Below are 18,854 nucleotides of genomic sequence, written 5' to 3' on the forward strand. Positions count from 1 at the left end.
CCCAGATTAAATTTTGCTAATGTGGCGCTCAAGAAGACCCAACTGACCCTATCGAATGCTTTGGCAGCATTGAATGTTATAACTGCCAAAGGTATGTGATTGTGTGTTGCGATGTCTATAGTGGCGATAAGCTCATGAGACAATTCGGTGATCTGTCTGCCCTTAATAAAACCCTTTTGGTTTGAATGTATTAGGGACCCTGCCACTGTCCCTAATCTTTTTGCCAGGATTTGCGTATAGATCTTGTAGTCACTGTTTAGAAGGGATATGGGTCTATATGACTCACACTTAGTAGGGTCCTTTCCTGGTTTTAATAGTATACTTATTATTGCTTCATTCCATGATTTAGGGAGCTCTCCATTGTTTTCATTGAGAAGGTTCGTGAACGGTGTCAGAATGTTCTCTTGCAATGCCTGGTATATTTCGTTAGGTATGGAGTCTGGGCCCGCAGCCTTCCCTTTTTTTACGGACTTTATTGCATCCAAGACCTCTTTCTCACTTATTTCTTGGTTTAGATTTAATGCTTTATGTCTTGAGCGCCCAAGTCTTAATGCTGACCAGTGAATTTTTTGGGGTGGGTAAGGGCGGCAAGAGTTGTAGAGGTTGATGGGGGATCGAGTTTATATGGCTGTGGCTTGGTGCTACTTTGTGTGATGCTTACTGTCACTGTTATCTTGTTTGCTTTACTTGCAATAAAAAGATATTTTCAAAAAAAGATATGGTTTTAATTTGGAAATATTTTTTTTATTACGGCCTACCTACAACATTCTAGTGGGAAGTACTTCTAAGGATTCACTCCACTAACCAGACTTATCTGACCTTGAGAGGCACGGTAGAACAGGCTGCTACATGTCTCTCTTGCAGATGGTCGGGCCCTCCACGCACTTGGGGCTGCAGGTGGACGTGACGGCCAAAAAGGACACAATTTATTGCATTGCTGAAACCTGAGCTCAATGTCCTGGGGAATGACAGCAAGGACGTGTGCCAGGTGCCCTGGGTAGGTTTCATGAGCCATGTCCAGGTAGGTGGAGGAAGGGGCATGGACGATAAATAGAATGGAGGGCTGACAAAAAGATGCAAGGAATTCTGTTATACAGGTGGAGGAGCTAGAGAGAGTACTCAGAAGAGGTCTATCTATCGGAAAAACATAGGTTGAACCATACCAGGATCAGGAGACCAACAATGAACCTGGGGAAAAAGTTCATTGAGACAGAAGAGGCCAACCCCATGGATGGATTAAATAGGCCACACAGTCAAGCAATCAGAGAGAAGCACCTTTTTGATTTCCCCCATTCTCTCTTCTCAGGTCTTGTTGGTGAATCTTGAGGATATACAGGATCTTGGGGAGACCACATTAAACCACAGAGGTTTTCACGTTAAACACTTGGGATTATTTGTTTTCAACTTATTATTGTAGACTTTGAGAATACTATGAAGATATACTCCCGAAATGCATGTGTATATGGCAATTCATATACTCTCAGAACAACCACTCTCATGCTAACACTTGATTACTGACTGGAACGAAAGGATAAAGTTGGCGTTTCAAATTACACCACTTTCCTAATTACAGACCTCTCAAGAGTGATAGGATGCATGAAAAAACACAATATTTTTCAAACAATCCCACTATTTTGGTAACTCACCAGTTCGGTACGCCAGGAGCCTGGCTTGTATCATACAGTGCCTTGTAATTTCTTGGGACAAGCGTGGACTGTGCATGTCTTTATGTTGCTGCGATTCACAAGAGTGAAATCCAAAATCTTGCCTGTTGGGTACGCTGGAAGCCACAGTACTCAAAACAATGACAAGTTCTTTCATATTGTGCCGGAGATTGTTAAAATATGGATCTTCGCACAGGTTTTCCAAACCAATGGTCATCAGTATCTGCTTGTGGTGCTCTTCATTTGAAATCAAAAACAACGTTTCAAACTCCCTCATCCTTTCTTGCCTCCACTTTGAAAAAGTGTCAGCTGTGAATCCAGGCATTGTTTTTTCAATTATTTGAATAAAATCACACTTCATGGAGGTTTCCTCGACAAATTGTACCATGCAGCATGTCAGGGGCTGTAACAGAACACACACATGTGCCCGGCTATTTGACTTTAGTCTTTCCACTGCTTTTGCATCAAGCTTTGCATCCTCTGTGCTGTTGTTACAGGCCAGTTCATTATGCAAGCTTATTTCAGGATCTGCAGGCCAGTAGGAAATTCTGTTCACGCCAGCTGAAATAGAGCACAATGGTCAGTAAAAGGTCAAGCATGAGAAAAATCACCTGGTGAAGAATTACGTTTTCAAATCATCCAAAGTCAGATTCCTGCACTAAGAAAAATGGGGACAGCAGTGTGGGTGAATGTGCCTCTGGAGAGTGTGAAGCACTCACCAGCACATTTACACAAAATCACTAAAACTACATGAAAAGCTAGAGAGATACCGGATAGTTCAAATGAGCAACAATTAAAACAGGCATTAACCACATGGTACATTAGCAGAACAGAGCTGGTATTCGAGGGAGGTAAACCCACTGGAGTTGTCCAGGAAGGAAAGGGTCCCTAACTCTGGTCTGAATATGTACCATGTGGCCTATCGCCACAAGTAATTAGAATGGTTGCAAGCAGGTGTAACGAAGCACACGTGTTGGGGGGGGTGGGGGGGGGGGTTGTACTGCAAGTGAATAAGAGGGGTGTGTAGAGAGAGGGGTGTGTAGAGAGAGGGGTGTGTAGAGAGAGGGGTGTGCAGAGAGAGAGGGGTGTGTAGAGAGAGAGGGGTGTGTAGAGAGAGGGGTGTGCAGAGAGAGAGGGGTGTGTAGAGAGAGAGGGGTGTGTAGAGAGAGAGATAGAGGGGGTGTAGAGAGAGAGTTTTTTTTAAATTTAAATCATGTTTCCTTATTGCTATGATTTATGCTCGTGTTCTTGGGTCTTGCTGGTTCCCTGGTGTGTGTATGATTCTTACAGATACAGTATGGATTCCTTAACCATATGTAGGTGCGCTGCTCTAGGCTGGTAACATTGTGAGCTCTGCAGCACCCAACTAGAAATCAAGCGAGTGCGGATGGGTCCGATAACTTAAGGATGTAGTTAGTCAAAATAAATCAACACACACAACCAACCTTTTTACGTGCAGTGTAGCGTACAATGCTTGTTGCACCTGACGTAAGGCGTTGTTAACAAGGAAGAAGTTGAGCACCCTCCATTGACAGTATCTACAGAATATGTACATATTTCCCGACCCCAAGGAAAACCAGCTTTGGCACATGCAGTAAGGAACTGATGTTAGCACAGTCTTCTGGCAAGGCGGGGAGAAAAGTTGTATGCCACCAAGAGACGGAATGCAAGGGTGGGAACATGTATGATATTTAGGCGACCAACCACCACGGGGGAGGGGGCTTACCTGTTCACCCCGAGTTCCCATTCTTTTTACCGAAACTGTGAGTAGTTCTGGTGTAGGATTTTACCATAGGACTTGTTCCATAATATCCTCTTTCTAGTGATGCAGATTTGTCTTGCCTCCTGCCCATAATTCACTTTAGGGCGGGCCCTTTGTTTTTTTTTTTTATTTCTGTAATTTTTTATTGTAGAAAAATATATATTTACATGGAGCATAGAATAGGGGGAGTGGGGGGGGGGTCGGGGGGGGAAGATCGCTGCCAGCTTCCAGTCTTATTGGCGTTAGTCCGATTGCCAGTCTTCCAAGTTCAGTTTTCCGATGTCGTCTGCCACCCCTTCGCGTTGCTTGGTTGACATCCTTGGTCCCCCTCGCCCCGGAGGATAGGAGATAGAGAAAGGTCGAGGAGGAGAACAGAAAGGAGCGATGCAGGTTGCATTCCTGTTGTGCGCACAGAGACTGGCTAGGTGAGCCGCTTCGCTGATTGTCTAGCTTCGCCGCCTATGGTGGTTTATGCGATGCTAGGTAGTTATCTAGGAAGCCCCACATATTCGACTGCCTGTGTGTTTTCGGTGAGTGTGTCGCTGTAATGTTGTCAGCCCCTCGTAGGTAGGTGATCCAGTTAAACCATGCTTTTGGCGTGGCTTTCGCTGTGTCTTTCCAATTACTTAGGACCATTTTGACTGCCGCAGTCAGCAATAGGTCAATTAAGTTGCGGTCTTCTTTAGTCGTGATTGCTGGGGAAGTGAAACCCAGTACCAGGCTGTGGAAGTCTATGTGTATGGTTACCCCTGTGATCTCGTTAATTAGCGTTCCAATTTTGTCCCAGAACTCTCTAACCTTAGAGCAGCTAAGGAGTAGGTGTTCTAGGTCTCCCTTCCCCTTGCCGCAGTTCCAGCATGAGTCGCTCTCTCGGATCCCCAAGCCTGCTAGGCGGGCTGGTGTCCAGTAGGCCTTATGTACTAGCCAGAATTTGGTCTGGTTTAGCGTTGCCGTTACCTTTTTCCTAGAGGTGGATCTCCATAGCTCTGCTTTCTCGTCCTCACTTAGCACCCTACCCGCTATTGTACCCCAAATGTTCGTGACTTTGTCATTGAGTTTGGTGGATTTGGGGCTTAGGGCTTTGTAGAGGTGTGCTACTTGGTGGCCTAGTGTGTTGAGTTTGGCGGCGTGTTGTATGGGTGATGGTGTTAGACCGTTAAGGTTTGCCTTCCTATTGCTACCTTGATCTTCAGGAAGTTGTATAGTTCTATGCTCTGTAGGTTGTGCTCTTCCCTGAGGGTGTCAAAAGTTAGGTGCGTGCCTTGTTTCTGAAGGTCATTGGCAGTGGAGATTCCATGTCTATACCAAGAGAGCATGTTCAGAGTCTTATCCCTATACTTTATTGTGGGGTTGTGCAGATGGACTTGAATTGACTTTTCTTTATGCTTGTTGCCATCAGTTTGTCCACGCTTAGGAGCGCTGTTTTTGTATTCTTTAGGACGGGGTTGTCCTTGATTGCCGGGTGTCTGGTGGCATTGAGAAGGGTGACTGAGTTCATGCCTTTTAGTAATCCCCGCTCCAGTGAAAGCCATGCAGGGGTGTAGTCCGGTCTCGGTCGAGCCAGTGGAGCCCCTGTCTGGCTATGCACGCTACCTGGAATCTTTTGAAATTGGTTAAGTTAAGGCCTCCCAGGTCTTTTGACAGTCTGAGCTTGTGTAGGCTTATTCTGGGCTTTTTCTCCCTCCACAGAAAGTTGTTCAGCATTTTATCAAGTCTTTTGTGGATGTCTTCCGTGTTTATTAGTGGCAGCATGCACAGCATGTAATTAACCATTGGTGTCAGCATCATTTTAACCGTTTCCACTCTCCCCCACCACGTTGTGAATTTGGGAGACCACCCTTCTACTCTTTCCTTAATTTTCTGGAGAGTGGCTTGCTCGTTATGTTCCAGTGTGGCCTTTAGGTCCCTCTCGAAGAGGAGGCCTAAATATTTTATGGGCTTCTGTTGCCATGTTAGGCCGAACGTGCCTAACACTGTTTTTGTTGTGTGTACGTTCAGCGGTTTGCATTCGGATTTGTCCCTGTTCAGTTTGTACCCCGAGACCTGGGCGTATTGTTCTATTGTGTCCATCAGCGCTTTGATGGATCTCTCTGGGTCTTCTGTGACTATTAGTACGTCATCCGCGTATGCCGCTAGCTTAAAAGTTTCTTCCTCTACCGGTATTCCTGCAATGTCTTTGTTGGTTCTGATCATGGTTAATAGTGGTTCTATCGCTAGCAGGAATAGAGCTGGTGAGAGCGGGCACCCTTGTCTGGTCACCCTGCCTAGGTGAAGTATTTCTGATGTGCCTCCGTTTACAACCACCCGTGCTTTAGGGTCGTTGTAGAGAGCCATTACCATCTTCCTATAGTTGGGTCCAAGCCCAAATTTCCCCATGCATTGGTCAAGGTATGGCCATGACACCCTATCAAAAGCTTTCTCCGCGTCTAAGGCTATCATGACAGCTGCGTTGCTGCTTTTGGAGGAGTGGTTAATTATGTGGCATAGTAGCCTTGTGTTGTCGTGGGACATATGGTTTTTAAGGTAGCCTACTTGGGAGCTGTGTATAAGCTTCGGTAGGTATGCATTGAGTCTGGTTGCTAGTATTTTTGCGTAGATTTTACAGTCTACGTTTTTGAGTGAGATTGGTCTGAAATTCTTTGCCTGGTTGGTGTCCTTACCTTCCTTTGGTATAACTATTATGTTTGCTTCCGCCATTGACTGTGTCATGCGTCCATTCTGGACACACTTCGTGAATACTTCTTGCATAGTTGGTTTGAGAATGTGTAGGTACTACTTGTAAAATCCGGCCGTGAAGCCGACTGGCCCTGGTGCCTTGTTGTCTTTCAGGCTAGCTGTGGCTTTCCCTATTTCGTCCTCCATTATAGTTAGCTCGAGGATGTTTCGTTCTTTTTCTGATAGCATCGGTGTATATATTATACCTAGTTGTTCTTTGACCCCATCATCTTTTTGTGTCTCGTGTATAGTCCCTCGTAGAAGTCTCTGAAGACTTCCAAAATGTCTTTGTTTGTAGTCTGACTTGTTGTGACTGTCTTTAATGGCCCCTATCGAGTGCTGTTTCTGTCTCCCCTTTAGGTAGGATGCTAGGTTTTTCCCTGCTTTGTTTGCAGTACACAGGTTAATAGATTTGTATTTATTGATCCAGGTCCCTGCTCTCTCGCTCAGTATTCTGTTGAGTTCGTACTTCCGTTTAGTTAGGCATGTAAGGGTGTTCTTATCTTCTAGGTTGGCTATGTGGCCGTTCTCTAGATTTTTAATTTCTTTTTCTAGGTCTGCAATTTTTTTTATTTCTTTCCTTGTTCAGCCTGCCCTTTATTGTCATAACGGTCCCCCTGATGGTGGCTTTCAAGGCGTCCCATAGCATTTCTCTGTCTGTTTCTGGGGTGTCGTTTATTGTTATGTACTCTTTTATAGCCGCTTCTATCTCCGCTTTCGCAGAGGTGTTGTTGAGCAGATTGTCATCAAAACGCCATCTTCGGTTTGGTTTTTCGTTGCACTTCCCTGATAAGGTTAGGCCTATACGCGAGTGATCTGAAATTGTCCTAGGGCCAATTTCCGTGTGGTCTATGAGGTGGGTGTGTGTTTCCGACATGAGAATGTAGTCTATTCGGCTGTAGGAGTTGTGTGGGTTGGAGTAAAAGGTATATTCTCTAGCGTCTGGGTTACTTAGACGCCACGGGTCCTTCAGGCTAAGTTTGGAGCACAGGTTCCTGAGGATGTTGCCTCTGTGTGTAGCTGGGCTCGGTCTGTGGGGGTGTTTGTCAATTGCTGGGTCTAGGACCTGGTTCATATCGCCAGCAACTACAAGAAGGTAATCTAGTGGCAGGGTGTGCAGTTGCGCTCCCACTCCATCCCAGAAGGGTTTATCGTCAGTGTTTGGGCCATATATGTTGGCCACGTGTATTGTCTCCCCCGGTCTTCTTAGGCTAGTCACAAGAGTTCTTCCCTGGGTGTCTGCCTGTGAGTCTACCACTGTTAGCTTTGAGTTCTTGCTGGTTATTGTCACCACCCCATTTTTCTTGTTCTGTGCCGGTGACCCTATAACATCGCCTATCCAGCTGGCTCTGAGGCGCTTTTTGTCCTCGGCTTCTAGTCTTGTCTCTTGGAGTACAAATATGTCACCCTTAAGCTTCCTGAGGTGTTCGAGCACTTTCCTCCTTTTCACCGGACTGTTGAGACCTTTGACGTTCAGTGATACTATCTTAACGTCCGATAAGAGGTTTGTCTGGGTGTGCTGCGTCATTTGTGTGGTTTCACGTTTTGCGATCTGTGTGGCCTTACTCTGTATGTTTTGCTGTGGCCCCCTTTTCCTGGTGCTTGTGTTGCTTGTGGGTGCCTGTGCTTACGCCTGCGCTCGCTGCTCCTAGATGTAGATGTGGAAGTTGATGAAGAGAAAGAATAGTGGAGAAGAAAGTGAAGAAAAGTAGCCCCATGCATGTGCTCCCCGCTCCCCCCACCCTCCCCTGCCTCCCCTGCCCTTCCCTCCGGTCCCACCCCCCTCCCCCCTTACTTGCTGAGTGGGTGTGCGACGACAAAGTTCCTTTGCGCTGCAGCGTCCCTGAGGTAAAGTTTGTGTTCTTTATTTGGCAGGGCCTTGAAAGTTGAAAAATGCACAGTCTGTTTCAGTAGTTCTCTTTCATCCCATTGTTCCATTTCGGTATTTTGGTATTAGACTCCCCTGTCGCGATCCTTCACAGTCCAGAGGTAGGTTTGAGCGTGCTCGTAAGCGTGGTAAGCGTTGTTTGCTTCCTAGTTCTGTACTTCGCCAACTTGCTCTATTTGTCTTGGTCGAGGTAGATTTTACCAGGCATAGGATGCTAGTCCTTTCTCCTGGTGGTCGAAGTACCAGTTCATAATGCGCTTGGTTATTTGAGGTAGACATGTTGTCCTGTTGCATGTGGTGTGCCTTACTCCGATTGTCCGGTCACGTCGGGAGAGGCGCTTCTTTTCGCTGCACCGGGGCTTTTTGTTTCTTCCATCTCCTCGGCTGGTGGGCCCTGCAGGTACGGTCTTAGGTCTCCTGGGTTTTCAAACACCATTGTTTTCCACTTGTCCGTGACTTTGAACCGGGCCGGACCAACAAAGCTGAAACTGGCGCCTCTTTTCCGCAGGGTCTCCCTGAGGGCCAGAAACCCCTTCCTGATCTCGACCGTCGGCCTTGAGTAGTCTTGGGTCAGCACGATCTTGGAGCCTGCCCATGTTAGGTTCTGATTTTTCCTAGCGAAAGCAAAAATGGCATCAGTTTGGCACGCTCTCAGAGGGTTACATATGATTGGTCTTGGTCCTTTGCCCGTCGTTGGTTTCCCTGCCTGCACCCTGTAGGCCTTTTGCACCTCAAACTGTCTTCCAAAGTTGATGCCTGTGAATTTGGGGATCATCTCTTCAAGCATGGCTGCACACGAGCCCGCTTTGTCCTCTTCCCCCTCCGGCACGCCCAGGATCCTTACATTGCCTCTTCTGCCCCTACCGTCTTGCTCAGCTAGCTGTCTCTGTATGGCCTTTGTGGCCCTCTGGCATTCTGCTATGGCTTTGGTATTGTCTTTGGTTGCATCTTCCACCGAGCTAATTCGTCCTTCTGCAGCTTCCATTCTTATGTTGGTTCTGTGGAGATCAGCTCTTATCGCAGCCAGCTCAAGTTGCATGTTCTCCACCTTTAGCTTTGTTTCCTTCGACACCTCATTCCCTTCGTTAATTCTCTTTAGGATGGTCTCTAGGGTGACTGTTTCGCCTTTGGTTTTCATTGGCGATCCCTGATTGTCTATTTTGGGCTTCTTTTGGTTCCCAACTGTTTCCCCCTCATTGTTCGCCATAGTTCCAATGCCTCTTCGTGACAGAATGTTGTCTAGTCGCCCACCCCTTTGGGTCACTGCTGGCGTACTTGCTAGAGTTGCTTTTGATTTTGAGGAGTAGAATCCTTGTGATCTGTATCTGCTTGGCTCTCTAATGTGCCTTGTCCTGGTCTTGGCTTTGAGTCCTGCCAGCGTGTGCTTTGTCTCGTTCGCGGCTGCGGCTTAGCGCCGTCCGCCTTGCGAAGCTTGAGTGGGTGTGCGGCTGGTGTTGCGCTGGGTGTTCTCCTTTGACCCCTCTGGTATCTTGTTGTCCTTTAGGCCCCGTAGTTGGCCTTAGCTGTTCTTACTTGCAAGGGCTTTAGGGCTCAGGAGTGGGCTAGATGGTGCATCGCTACTTGCGCGCATGCGATGTGTGGTTATGCACTTTCACCTTGCCACCGCTTTCCCCCTCTTAGCTGGTGGGTGCCGGGTGGTGCCTGTTGGCCGCTTGCATCTGCTCCCCCTGCCTGTGCGCTTGTGTGTTCGAGTGCTTCTCCTTGCTTTTCTGCGCACCTGCTGGGGGGAAGTTACGGTCGCGGCATTAGCGCTCTCTTGCGCTTCTTTTGCTATCCTGCCTCTGCTCCGCACTCTCGCACTTCCTTTGCGCCCGCATCACCCTCGTCATGTGCTTTCGTGCCTCAGCTCCTCTGTGCCCTCGCTTCTATCAGCCGCCGCTCTCAGGTGGTGCCTCTGTTTTCGATTGCGGTGTTTCCGGTACGTGCGGTACCTGCGGTGGTTGCGGTCCATGCGCGTCCTACTAGGCGCGCACCATTTCCGGCATCTGTTGTTTACTTGCCTCTACACTTCCGGTAATGGCGGCCCCCGTGAGTGGCGGTGGTTTCGGTTTAGTCTCAGTTGCCGTTTTTCGTTGTCAAACGGGTGCTTGGTAAGTGATGGAGACCGCTACCAATAGCCACCATTAGCCTCTTGCCCGCTTGCTGCCTACCTCTGCAGACCCCTGCGTTGGTTTGCTGTTGCGCCGTATTCTATTCGCCAAGCCGCTGCTCCGCTTCGCACAGCACCATGCCCCCGCTCACCTCCTGTTACCCTCCTCCATTCCCACTGGTCGCTGTACCTGAGGAGCTCATTGGGGGTGTTCTAGTGCGACTCCCTTCTCTCCTTTCCGCGATTACTCTGTTTGGTGGCCGTGGCTTCTCCTCCGTTTACGCGCTGGGCGCCATTTTGAGGTCTACACCATCGCCGGGGTCTCGGGGGCTTCGGAGAGCGATATCTTCGTGCTGCATTGGCCCAGTCTTGCAGTTGTTCGATTCTCTTGTAGTCTTGCTTTTCCCCTGCCTGAATCTGTTTTGCTGGGTTTGCACAAACTTGTTTGGCGGGTAGTAATGGCCTTAGTTTGCCTCAGGGGTGCGGAGCGAGTGGACTCAGACGACTGTCCACATTGCCGTCCAAGCCACGCCCCCCGGCCCTTTGTTTTTAAAGGATGGCTGGGGTGTGCGCTCTTTGCGACTCTGCCAGTTTCCGGATATATGGGTGCTCACAGTGCAGGATTAAATTGAAGGAGTTTGAGGCACAAAACCTCCTCCTTCCTACTCCTGCCTCTGCTCCCTCTCTCAAATTCCACCTAGAGTTTGGGTGATGCTCAGCGAGCAAAGTTTCAAAGAGGGCATCTGGATAGCCATATAAACAGTATTTTTTAGGTATTGTTGATTTAGGGGAGGGAGGAGTTAGTGGTTTGGCAAGCAATGGCATAGGTCGCATTAGGTAGCTGCTCTCCAGGGAGAACACTGCTCTGTAATTAGCGCTAAAATATAAAGTGGCACTCGGCAAGGCACCAATAATGATGGCTGATACTGTTGTCGAACTCACTATATTCAAGCGATAAATACTGCGATTAGCCTCAACTTCCCTGGGCTGTGCTGTCTCCTGACGCAAACAAGATGACGATCGGAGGAGCCCGAGCGGCCAAGTAGACTGCAGCAGTGAAACAATGAAAACCGAGGAACAGCAAGGATTTGGACTGCTGACAGTTGTTATCCGGGCTGGGAGGAGACCTGGGAGGGCGTGGGCTGCCCACACATGCATGCTATTTGTAACTTTCGTGGTTCGAGCCCCGGCGCCAAAGAGGAAGTGCGGGAGCTGAAGTCCCGGGTCCCAGGAGGGGGCCCCTTTGAAGAGCAGCGGATAGCACTGCGGGGCTCTAAGGAGAGAGCCCCGCGTCGTGCTGGCAGAGGAGCTGGAGTGCTATGGAAAAGCGTCGCAGCCAGCCACTGTTTAGGAGGATTCCCCCTGCAGACCGGTTGAGTGGGGGATTCTCCATTTACCTAGTGGTTGTGCGGATGAAGGCACAGTGTACAGATTTGTTTCCTGAGCGGACCCACCGTTGCGGGCCACTCCAACGATGGGGCAAGAATTTGTTTATTATTATTTTTTTTAAAAACCATTTTTATTGCTGAACCAAGTCATACATCATACCCTTATAAGCTCAATGGGAGCTTCAATTTCTGAGTTGGAAAGTCCATCCTCCTCCCCCAGCGTGCTGTCTCGTAATGCCTGCACCATCGCCTCCCATGCCGCTGCCGCATCTAGTGCTCTGTCGTCAGATTTGCGGCGAGCCAGTTGATACCTGAGTGTGCTTTCGCTCGCCGCCCATTTGAGACACTCATTAAACCACCTTCGGTGCGTGGGACCCTTTTTCGATTTCCAATTTCTAGTTATTTCCCTCATGGCCAATACCAGCCCCATATCAATAAACGTACTCGTGATCCTATTCTTGGGTGTGTGCGGAAGCCAATGCAATACACCTACAGCCTTGTTATATTGCAATTCTCTATTCGTTACGTCATTCAGTGTCTCGCCAATCTCCTGCCAATAGTCCCGTAAATGTGGGCAGTCCCATAGCATATGGCCCAGGTCCGCCTCTGCTGTGTAGCATCTGGGGCAAGCCGCATTCTGCACCCCAAAATACTTTACGATTTTCCCTGGTGTGAGGTAGGCTCTATGGAGGATATAAAAATGTATCAATTGGAAGCGTGCGTTCCTCGTGCTTTTTCTTGCACGCCTCAGTATTTGCGCCCAAGTTGTATCAGGGATCTCCAACTGAAGGTCTAATTCCCATTTGGCTTTCAGTGCTTGGGCAAGAATTTGTTTATAAGTGAAAGTGAAACTGCATGCTGGTTTAAAGGAAGGGGGACAGGAGATGTGCACAGCACATGGCTGTACGTGCACGTACACCTGCTGAAATCGCAGAAACCTCTGCGCGTGCCCATCTCCTGTCCCACTTCCAAGGCAATTCACTAACAATAGAGCTCGCTGCCGACAGCGCTTTCGCGCTGCTTACTCCAGGCTCGACCTAAAAATGGCTGGAGGGAGAGTGATTAATTTTTGTTAAGGTGATCCCTCTGCCATTATTAAAACAAAGTGTATGGTGCTGCTTTAAGGTGTATTATGTCCCTTGGTAGCTGGGTACCTACATGTCTCTAGTGGGCATATGTTCTGGTCAACATGTTTTGCGCTTTAAGGATCTCAGGGGGAGTTCCAGGATGCTTCATCAGGACAGAGTGAGAAAGTTGTATCTACAGTGGCCCTAAAATTTCGGTGCCCCCGGATAAATGAAGGGAGTAGAACTTCTGAAACGACAAGAGTCAAGAAACACAGATACAGATTACCATTAGGGTATCTATACCAATGGAAGTTTTGCTAAGGTCTGGGTTCGCCATTGGAGGGCCAGGTGCTTAGCCATGAGGTAGTAGACTGACCGAGCTTCCTGTCCCATGTTGTCTATGGGACCCAAGCACTCAGCCACAAAAGGGATGGGAAGCCTGCTGGCCGCAGTGGCTGGAATGGTATGTGCGCAGTTAGAGACCACTTTCATGGCCACGAAAGGGGCAGAAGGTGGATTGGGGTTTACAAGGCACCATAGACAAGTAAAAGGAACTGGTGTAACCCTGCAGTTCCTGAAGCAATCCAGCACTGAACCAGCTTTGTCTCCAAAAAGGCGAAAGCCATCAAAGGACATGTCTGGGAGGGAAGCCTGGACATCCCCTGAATAGCCAGATGTGTTCGGTCATGCATGGCGCTGCAAGGCCACCGATGATGAAATCTCTCTGCCCAGCGAGTCTGTCATGTGAAGTACACATTGGATGGTGAACTTAGCAGTATCGCTGCCATTGGCAACAGCTTGAGAGAGTATGGCCCAAGCCTCCTCCAATAGACCATAGGCAGCACTTGCGCAACCGAATCCCATATGGCCCAATAGGCATGCAGTGTTTACCAACCTGTACTGCCAGGCTGGTGGAAGAGAACATTCTCTTACCGAAGATGTCCAGCCTCTTGGATTCCCTATCTGGTGGAGTGGTATGGAACTTGCCAGGAAGGATACAGCATGTGGTGGCATGGACCACCAAGCTCTCCGGGGTGGGGTGCTGACTAAGGAAACTGGAATTCCCCAGAGGTGTTGGTGAGCAATCATCCTATTCACAGGCAACCCTGTCGGGGCTTGGACCAGGCCCCAAGTAGGTTGTTGGTAAGAGCTTCATTAAATGGGAGTAAGGGTCCTGAGGGGGTGACTCCTAGCTGAAGCACCTCTGTCAATACATTGGTCTCGACTGCCACTGAAGGGTCAGGGTCATGGCCACAGCTGCCCAGCACACGACCATTAGAAACGAGGCTTCCCCCTCTGTAGCCACAGCAGAAGAGGAAACCAGCCCAGTGTCAGGTGAGGTGTCCAACCCACTGGTCTTACCCAGTTTCTAATATCAGTTGTGCTGTTCCTCAACTGGTCATCTCCATAAGGGTCCATGGACCCCCCCCCAAATGTCTTCCTCACCAGGCTTATCTATCAAATAAGGCACTTGCTCTGTTCCAGGAAGAATGTCCTTGGCTTGCTTTAGACGTGGCGTCGGACGACACCCATTCGACTCTGTCAGAGTTGGGAATGAAGATGAGGACGGTGACACTTAGGGGCGTCGGTACTGGAGCAGCACTGAGGAAGGTCTTGGTTTCACCAGTGTAATGTAGTTCCTATATTCCCAATAGGCTCTGTGCATTGGAATAATATATACTATAGTTTAGACGTAGGACTGAGGTCGACTAGGTCTCTATCAAATATATTAAACTTAATTGTGAGTGCCAGCTAGCTCAGAGGTCACTAGAAACTTTCTAGAAATCAATCTCTAGAGTCGCAGAAACAATAGATAGCTATTTTACTCAGTCAATCGTGCATGCTTTGTTTCACCAGAGGTGCTGAGAAAATAGAGAGACGGGTGTTTTCAATAAAAAGTATTTATTGAACAGTCTTCTTTCTCAAGCATAAGAAATGTACTGCTACAATCGTAATACTGGTTATAAAGTACAAGGTATATAATACGATGAGTATTATAAAGTAGTACTGTAAAAGCATGATATGGTTTCTAAGCCACAAAATACCTAAAATACATAAAATACATACAGTGATAAAATAATGACTAAAAGTACTCAACTGGTGCTTCTAAAATACACCTACCCCGGTGTACCTAACCTAAGTCTAGTACAAGGGAAGAAGTAAGTGAGGAGTAGCTTAAGTTTTAGTATTCTTTTGCCAAGCATCTATTCTCTAAGGGTCTAATCAGCTCCATACCTTGGTTTTAGAATGAAGTAGGTCTTGTATCTCTCTGTCGGGACTCGATTTCCCAGCAACCCGCAAGGGAAGCCTGGAAACACTGGAGCGGGATTTCTCGGCAAGAGAAAAGGCAGCGTCTCTCAGTGCGTCAGCTGGAGTTCCTTCAGCACTTGCAGCAGCAGGGCGCGTCAGGCAAGTAGATAGTCGAACTGCTCCTAACCATCGTGTGTTTGTCTAGGCAAATGTAGGCATATTTATACCTTGAAGGTTCCGAGTTTGACGTATGATTGGACATAATAATGTCATCAAAGACTCAGTTCTTTGAAAACTCCATGATTTCCTAGATAAATTAGTATTCAGGCAAGGGGAAGTCCATAGCTGCTGATGACGGGTTTTCCCAAGAAATCGTTGTGGATTCTCGGAACTTAGTGGAAGTAGCCATGCCGTATTTGGGCTGCATAGGATCAGTCTAAATAAGGGTATGATTTCTATGCCTATAATAAGGATCGGGTGATTTATACTTATATATGGGCATGAATCGGGAAAATTACACTAGGCTCCTAGATTCGTACATAACACCCACTCCACAATATTAAGTACAATAAAACTAAATGTATAAGCACTGAACATATCTAAGGCTAGTGTTTACAATCCCACCCAAAATACAAATTGCATTTGAAAAGCGGTTGTTCACATGAAATGAGTATAAATTGCAGGAAAAGCAGGTCTCAATAGATATGAAGCATATTATGAGAGCATACATTCTAACCTTTATCAAATATGAAATTACATTCATGAAATGTCTTTTAAGGTACAGAAAAAAAAGGTCGAGACCATCTGTAACGACCGGATTCTCAGACCAAGCAGCCTACCAACCGTAGCTAACCCAGTCGTCACGTAACCACACTCTTCTCAAGCCACTATATACATGATATCTAGAATACTCACCTGAGAAGGTGAAAAAGATCTATTTACAAGCCTGTACAATCAAAGATACCACCAACATCTAAGGAATTCCATATCATATCCTATAGTCACCTCACTGAATAACTGATTCTTTATCTTTAACGTCACCCAACAATTCTTTATCTTATCTTTAACGTCCCCCGACGATTCTTTATAGTCTCACGACTGTCTATGCTATGTTGGGTAGCTCTATCAACAATTTGGGCATTCCTGCTTAGGAGCCGATTTCCCTTCCGTATCTACAATTACTTACCAGAGAGGAAACACCCATCTCTCTGTCAGCATTTGGTAAAAAAGGGTCCCGACCTTCCTCCACGGAAACGAAGGGCAAATCATATGTTCTGTCTTGCAACCATCCCTGATCCTGAGTAGTGTACCTAGTTATCAACAGTTACCCGCAAGTGGGGGAGTCTCCCAGCCCTCTATACATCAGCATCTGGTTAAAAAGGAACCCTTTACTCTCTCTCAGAGACAATAAACAAACAGGATTTGACTGGGGTCTCTTTATTACAATGACAAGGATCTAAATGACTAATGCTCTATGTAGCGCAATGATCGAATGCAATCACCAACACATACATTGATATAAAGAACTAAAAAGTAAAGTGAATAACCATGGCATACAAATAGATAGCTGAAAGAAAAGTGATTAATTGTGAACAGATATAATAGAAACATTTTAAGAACACCTCTCCCTATTAAGAAGGGTCCAACTCTCTGTCCCTCTCTGGTGGAATTAGGACTCTATCCATCACCATGGCACCACCACCAAGGGACCAACTTCTGATGTTCATCATGGTCTCTGCACTCCACTGGCTCCAACTGCACTCTAACTCTTCCAGCCGACTCCCAACGGACTTCTTCATTGACTGACAGCTTCACCTGCTCAAATCCATCTGACTTCTCTCTTAAGTTCCAAAAACCATCTGACTGGTAACTGCTCCACAGCTCAGCTGTCCAACTCACAGCTCCAGCTCTGCAAACCAACTGACTTCTTCATTTCCAAAAAACATCTGACCGCTCTCTTCAGTTCCATCTGACCACTCTCTTCAGTTCCAAAAACCATCTGACAACTCTGCTCTTCTGTTCTCTGATAATATGGGAGGCTCTCTGCTCATGGAAATTTCCAGCAAGCACCCGGCCTCCCACCGAATTCCTGTGCCAAGCCCCGCGCTCCCTGCGCTCCCACAGTGGCCAGCTGTAGTTGCGTCTAAAGCCCGGGGAAAAACACATTCCTTCGATAAGGGCCGGTCCTCATAGGTTTCTAACTAGTGAATAACAACTCAACTCTAAATATCACTTCTGACCTACAAGCGCCTCAGACAACTAAGGCAGAAAGACAAGATGGCTGCTCTCTAGTTTAGGCCTTTAGGCCCGAAAAGAGCCAAAATAGGCATAGAATCGTGCCAAAGCCAATAGACAAACCCTACAAATAGGCTGAAATAAAGGATTCATAGCAATATACTGAGATGGCAGTGGACCATAGTCATCACCAATCCAAATAGGGCAAATTATCCTGTTGCTACACCATCCCATAGCATAATATACAAATTTGTTTTGTTTTTAAGACAGTGAAAAATATTGTCATTTAGGAAGTTTTTCAAAAGAAATCTTGTTCTCTAAGAATAGTTCTACTTTAAGCAGATGACTCTGTGCCAAAAGTTCTATTTTAGAAAAAGTTCAAATTGTTAGATAGTTTGTTTTGAAAAAAACGAAGGCCGAATTTCAGAGTTCAGGGAACGCTGTGTGCATGAATCAAAAGTTATTCTCAGTGTCAGGAGAAAACATCAGATCGTCTAGGCTGGCAAAGAAACCGTCTACCATAGTAGGTGAAAGTGGAGCTACTTTAGTTAGCAGATCAAATGTGCATAGATGAGGATCATCGCCGTCAGCGTTTGATGCATTAGCAATGTCCGCAGTAGGTGGTACCTGTGTGCCTGTTGTTCCACGTATCTCACCCTCAGTTAAACTTGCCAGTGAGACCTCAATGAATGCTGTCATCAGAATCGGCAGCCTTCGGGGGCAACACGATGCATGAGTCGTTACCGGACTTAGAAAAGCATCAACATCCAATGGCAGGACTGATGGTAGTGTAAGACAAATGCCCAACACGCATTCCTCTCCGCAAAGCAGGCATCGTAGAACAGGTAAGATGCAATCTTGCCAGATTGGTCTGAACAAAAGGAACCAAGTGGTGTTCAGATCTTTTAAACGAGCCAAGCCAAGAATCTGTGTAATGCGTTCACGATACCTCATGGCAAGGAGAGCTTGTTCCATGGTAGTCTCGGTATCGCTGGTGACTGGACTTGCCATATCGGAGCAGAAGGAATAAAATTAGAATTCCTGCTACTAGTCCCAAAATGAGAGGCAGGCTGCCGAACACAGAGTGTACGAAATTTGGAAAAATGCAGAGGACTGCTTCAAATGGTGTTAATAGTCCCAAAAAGATCATCTTAAATACATGTGTGATGCCGCTGGTATCAGACATGTTTAAGATTTGACCTAACATTTCCGCCAAATGTACTGGGAAATTTGTTGATAATAATACATGTATCTCTGCAGAAGTCCTTGCAACCTGCAGATCATACGTTTCTCTGGACGAGGTCAGTGGCACAGTTTTTTGCAAAAGAATGGCTTTCATTCTGCTTAAAGTATCAATTTGTATAGAAGAGATATTCAGTGAAGGCCATAATGCTGTCTCACTGTCTGTCTTTCTCTTTGGATACAATACTTGCATACAACAAGTGACCCTGGATGACACACTAACCAGATACGCTTTTCCTGGCAACATGCCACAACAGCTGTGGTCATTGAGCATAACGTAGCTGCCATTGGATAGCTGCCTGAAAATTGGTTCTATCACTGTGGAGGGTGTACCGTGCAGGTGGCAAGAGAGGTTATTTGCAGAACTTTCTCAGGCTCAGTGTAAATTAATACCCTGGCACAAAAGTGTACCACTTAGTGAGTTCTTACAATTTATTCCACTAAGGAATACCTCTTTTCCCCCCACTCCAACATTTGTGTGTGTAAGGTAAAGTCCAGGTTGACTTAATGTATTCTTTACCCAAACTTTCATA

General features: G+C 46.9%; 1 protein-coding gene across 1 annotated transcript in view; it reads right to left on the reverse strand.

The window, feature by feature from the left end:
* Positions 1-18,854, reverse strand: part of CDADC1 (cytidine and dCMP deaminase domain containing 1) — a 237,259-nt gene that overhangs the window by 89,877 nt on the left and 128,528 nt on the right. The window contains exon 4 of the mRNA XM_086934977.1: positions 1,647-2,225. Coding sequence (XP_086791103.1) covers positions 1,647-2,225 — 579 coding nt within the window. The remainder of the gene's footprint in view (positions 1-1,646; positions 2,226-18,854) is intronic.

Source organism: Lissotriton vulgaris, chromosome 8 (assembly GCF_964263255.1).
Source record: "Lissotriton vulgaris chromosome 8, aLisVul1.2, whole genome shotgun sequence".
In the NCBI taxonomy this organism is placed as follows: Eukaryota; Metazoa; Chordata; class Amphibia; order Caudata; family Salamandridae; genus Lissotriton; species Lissotriton vulgaris.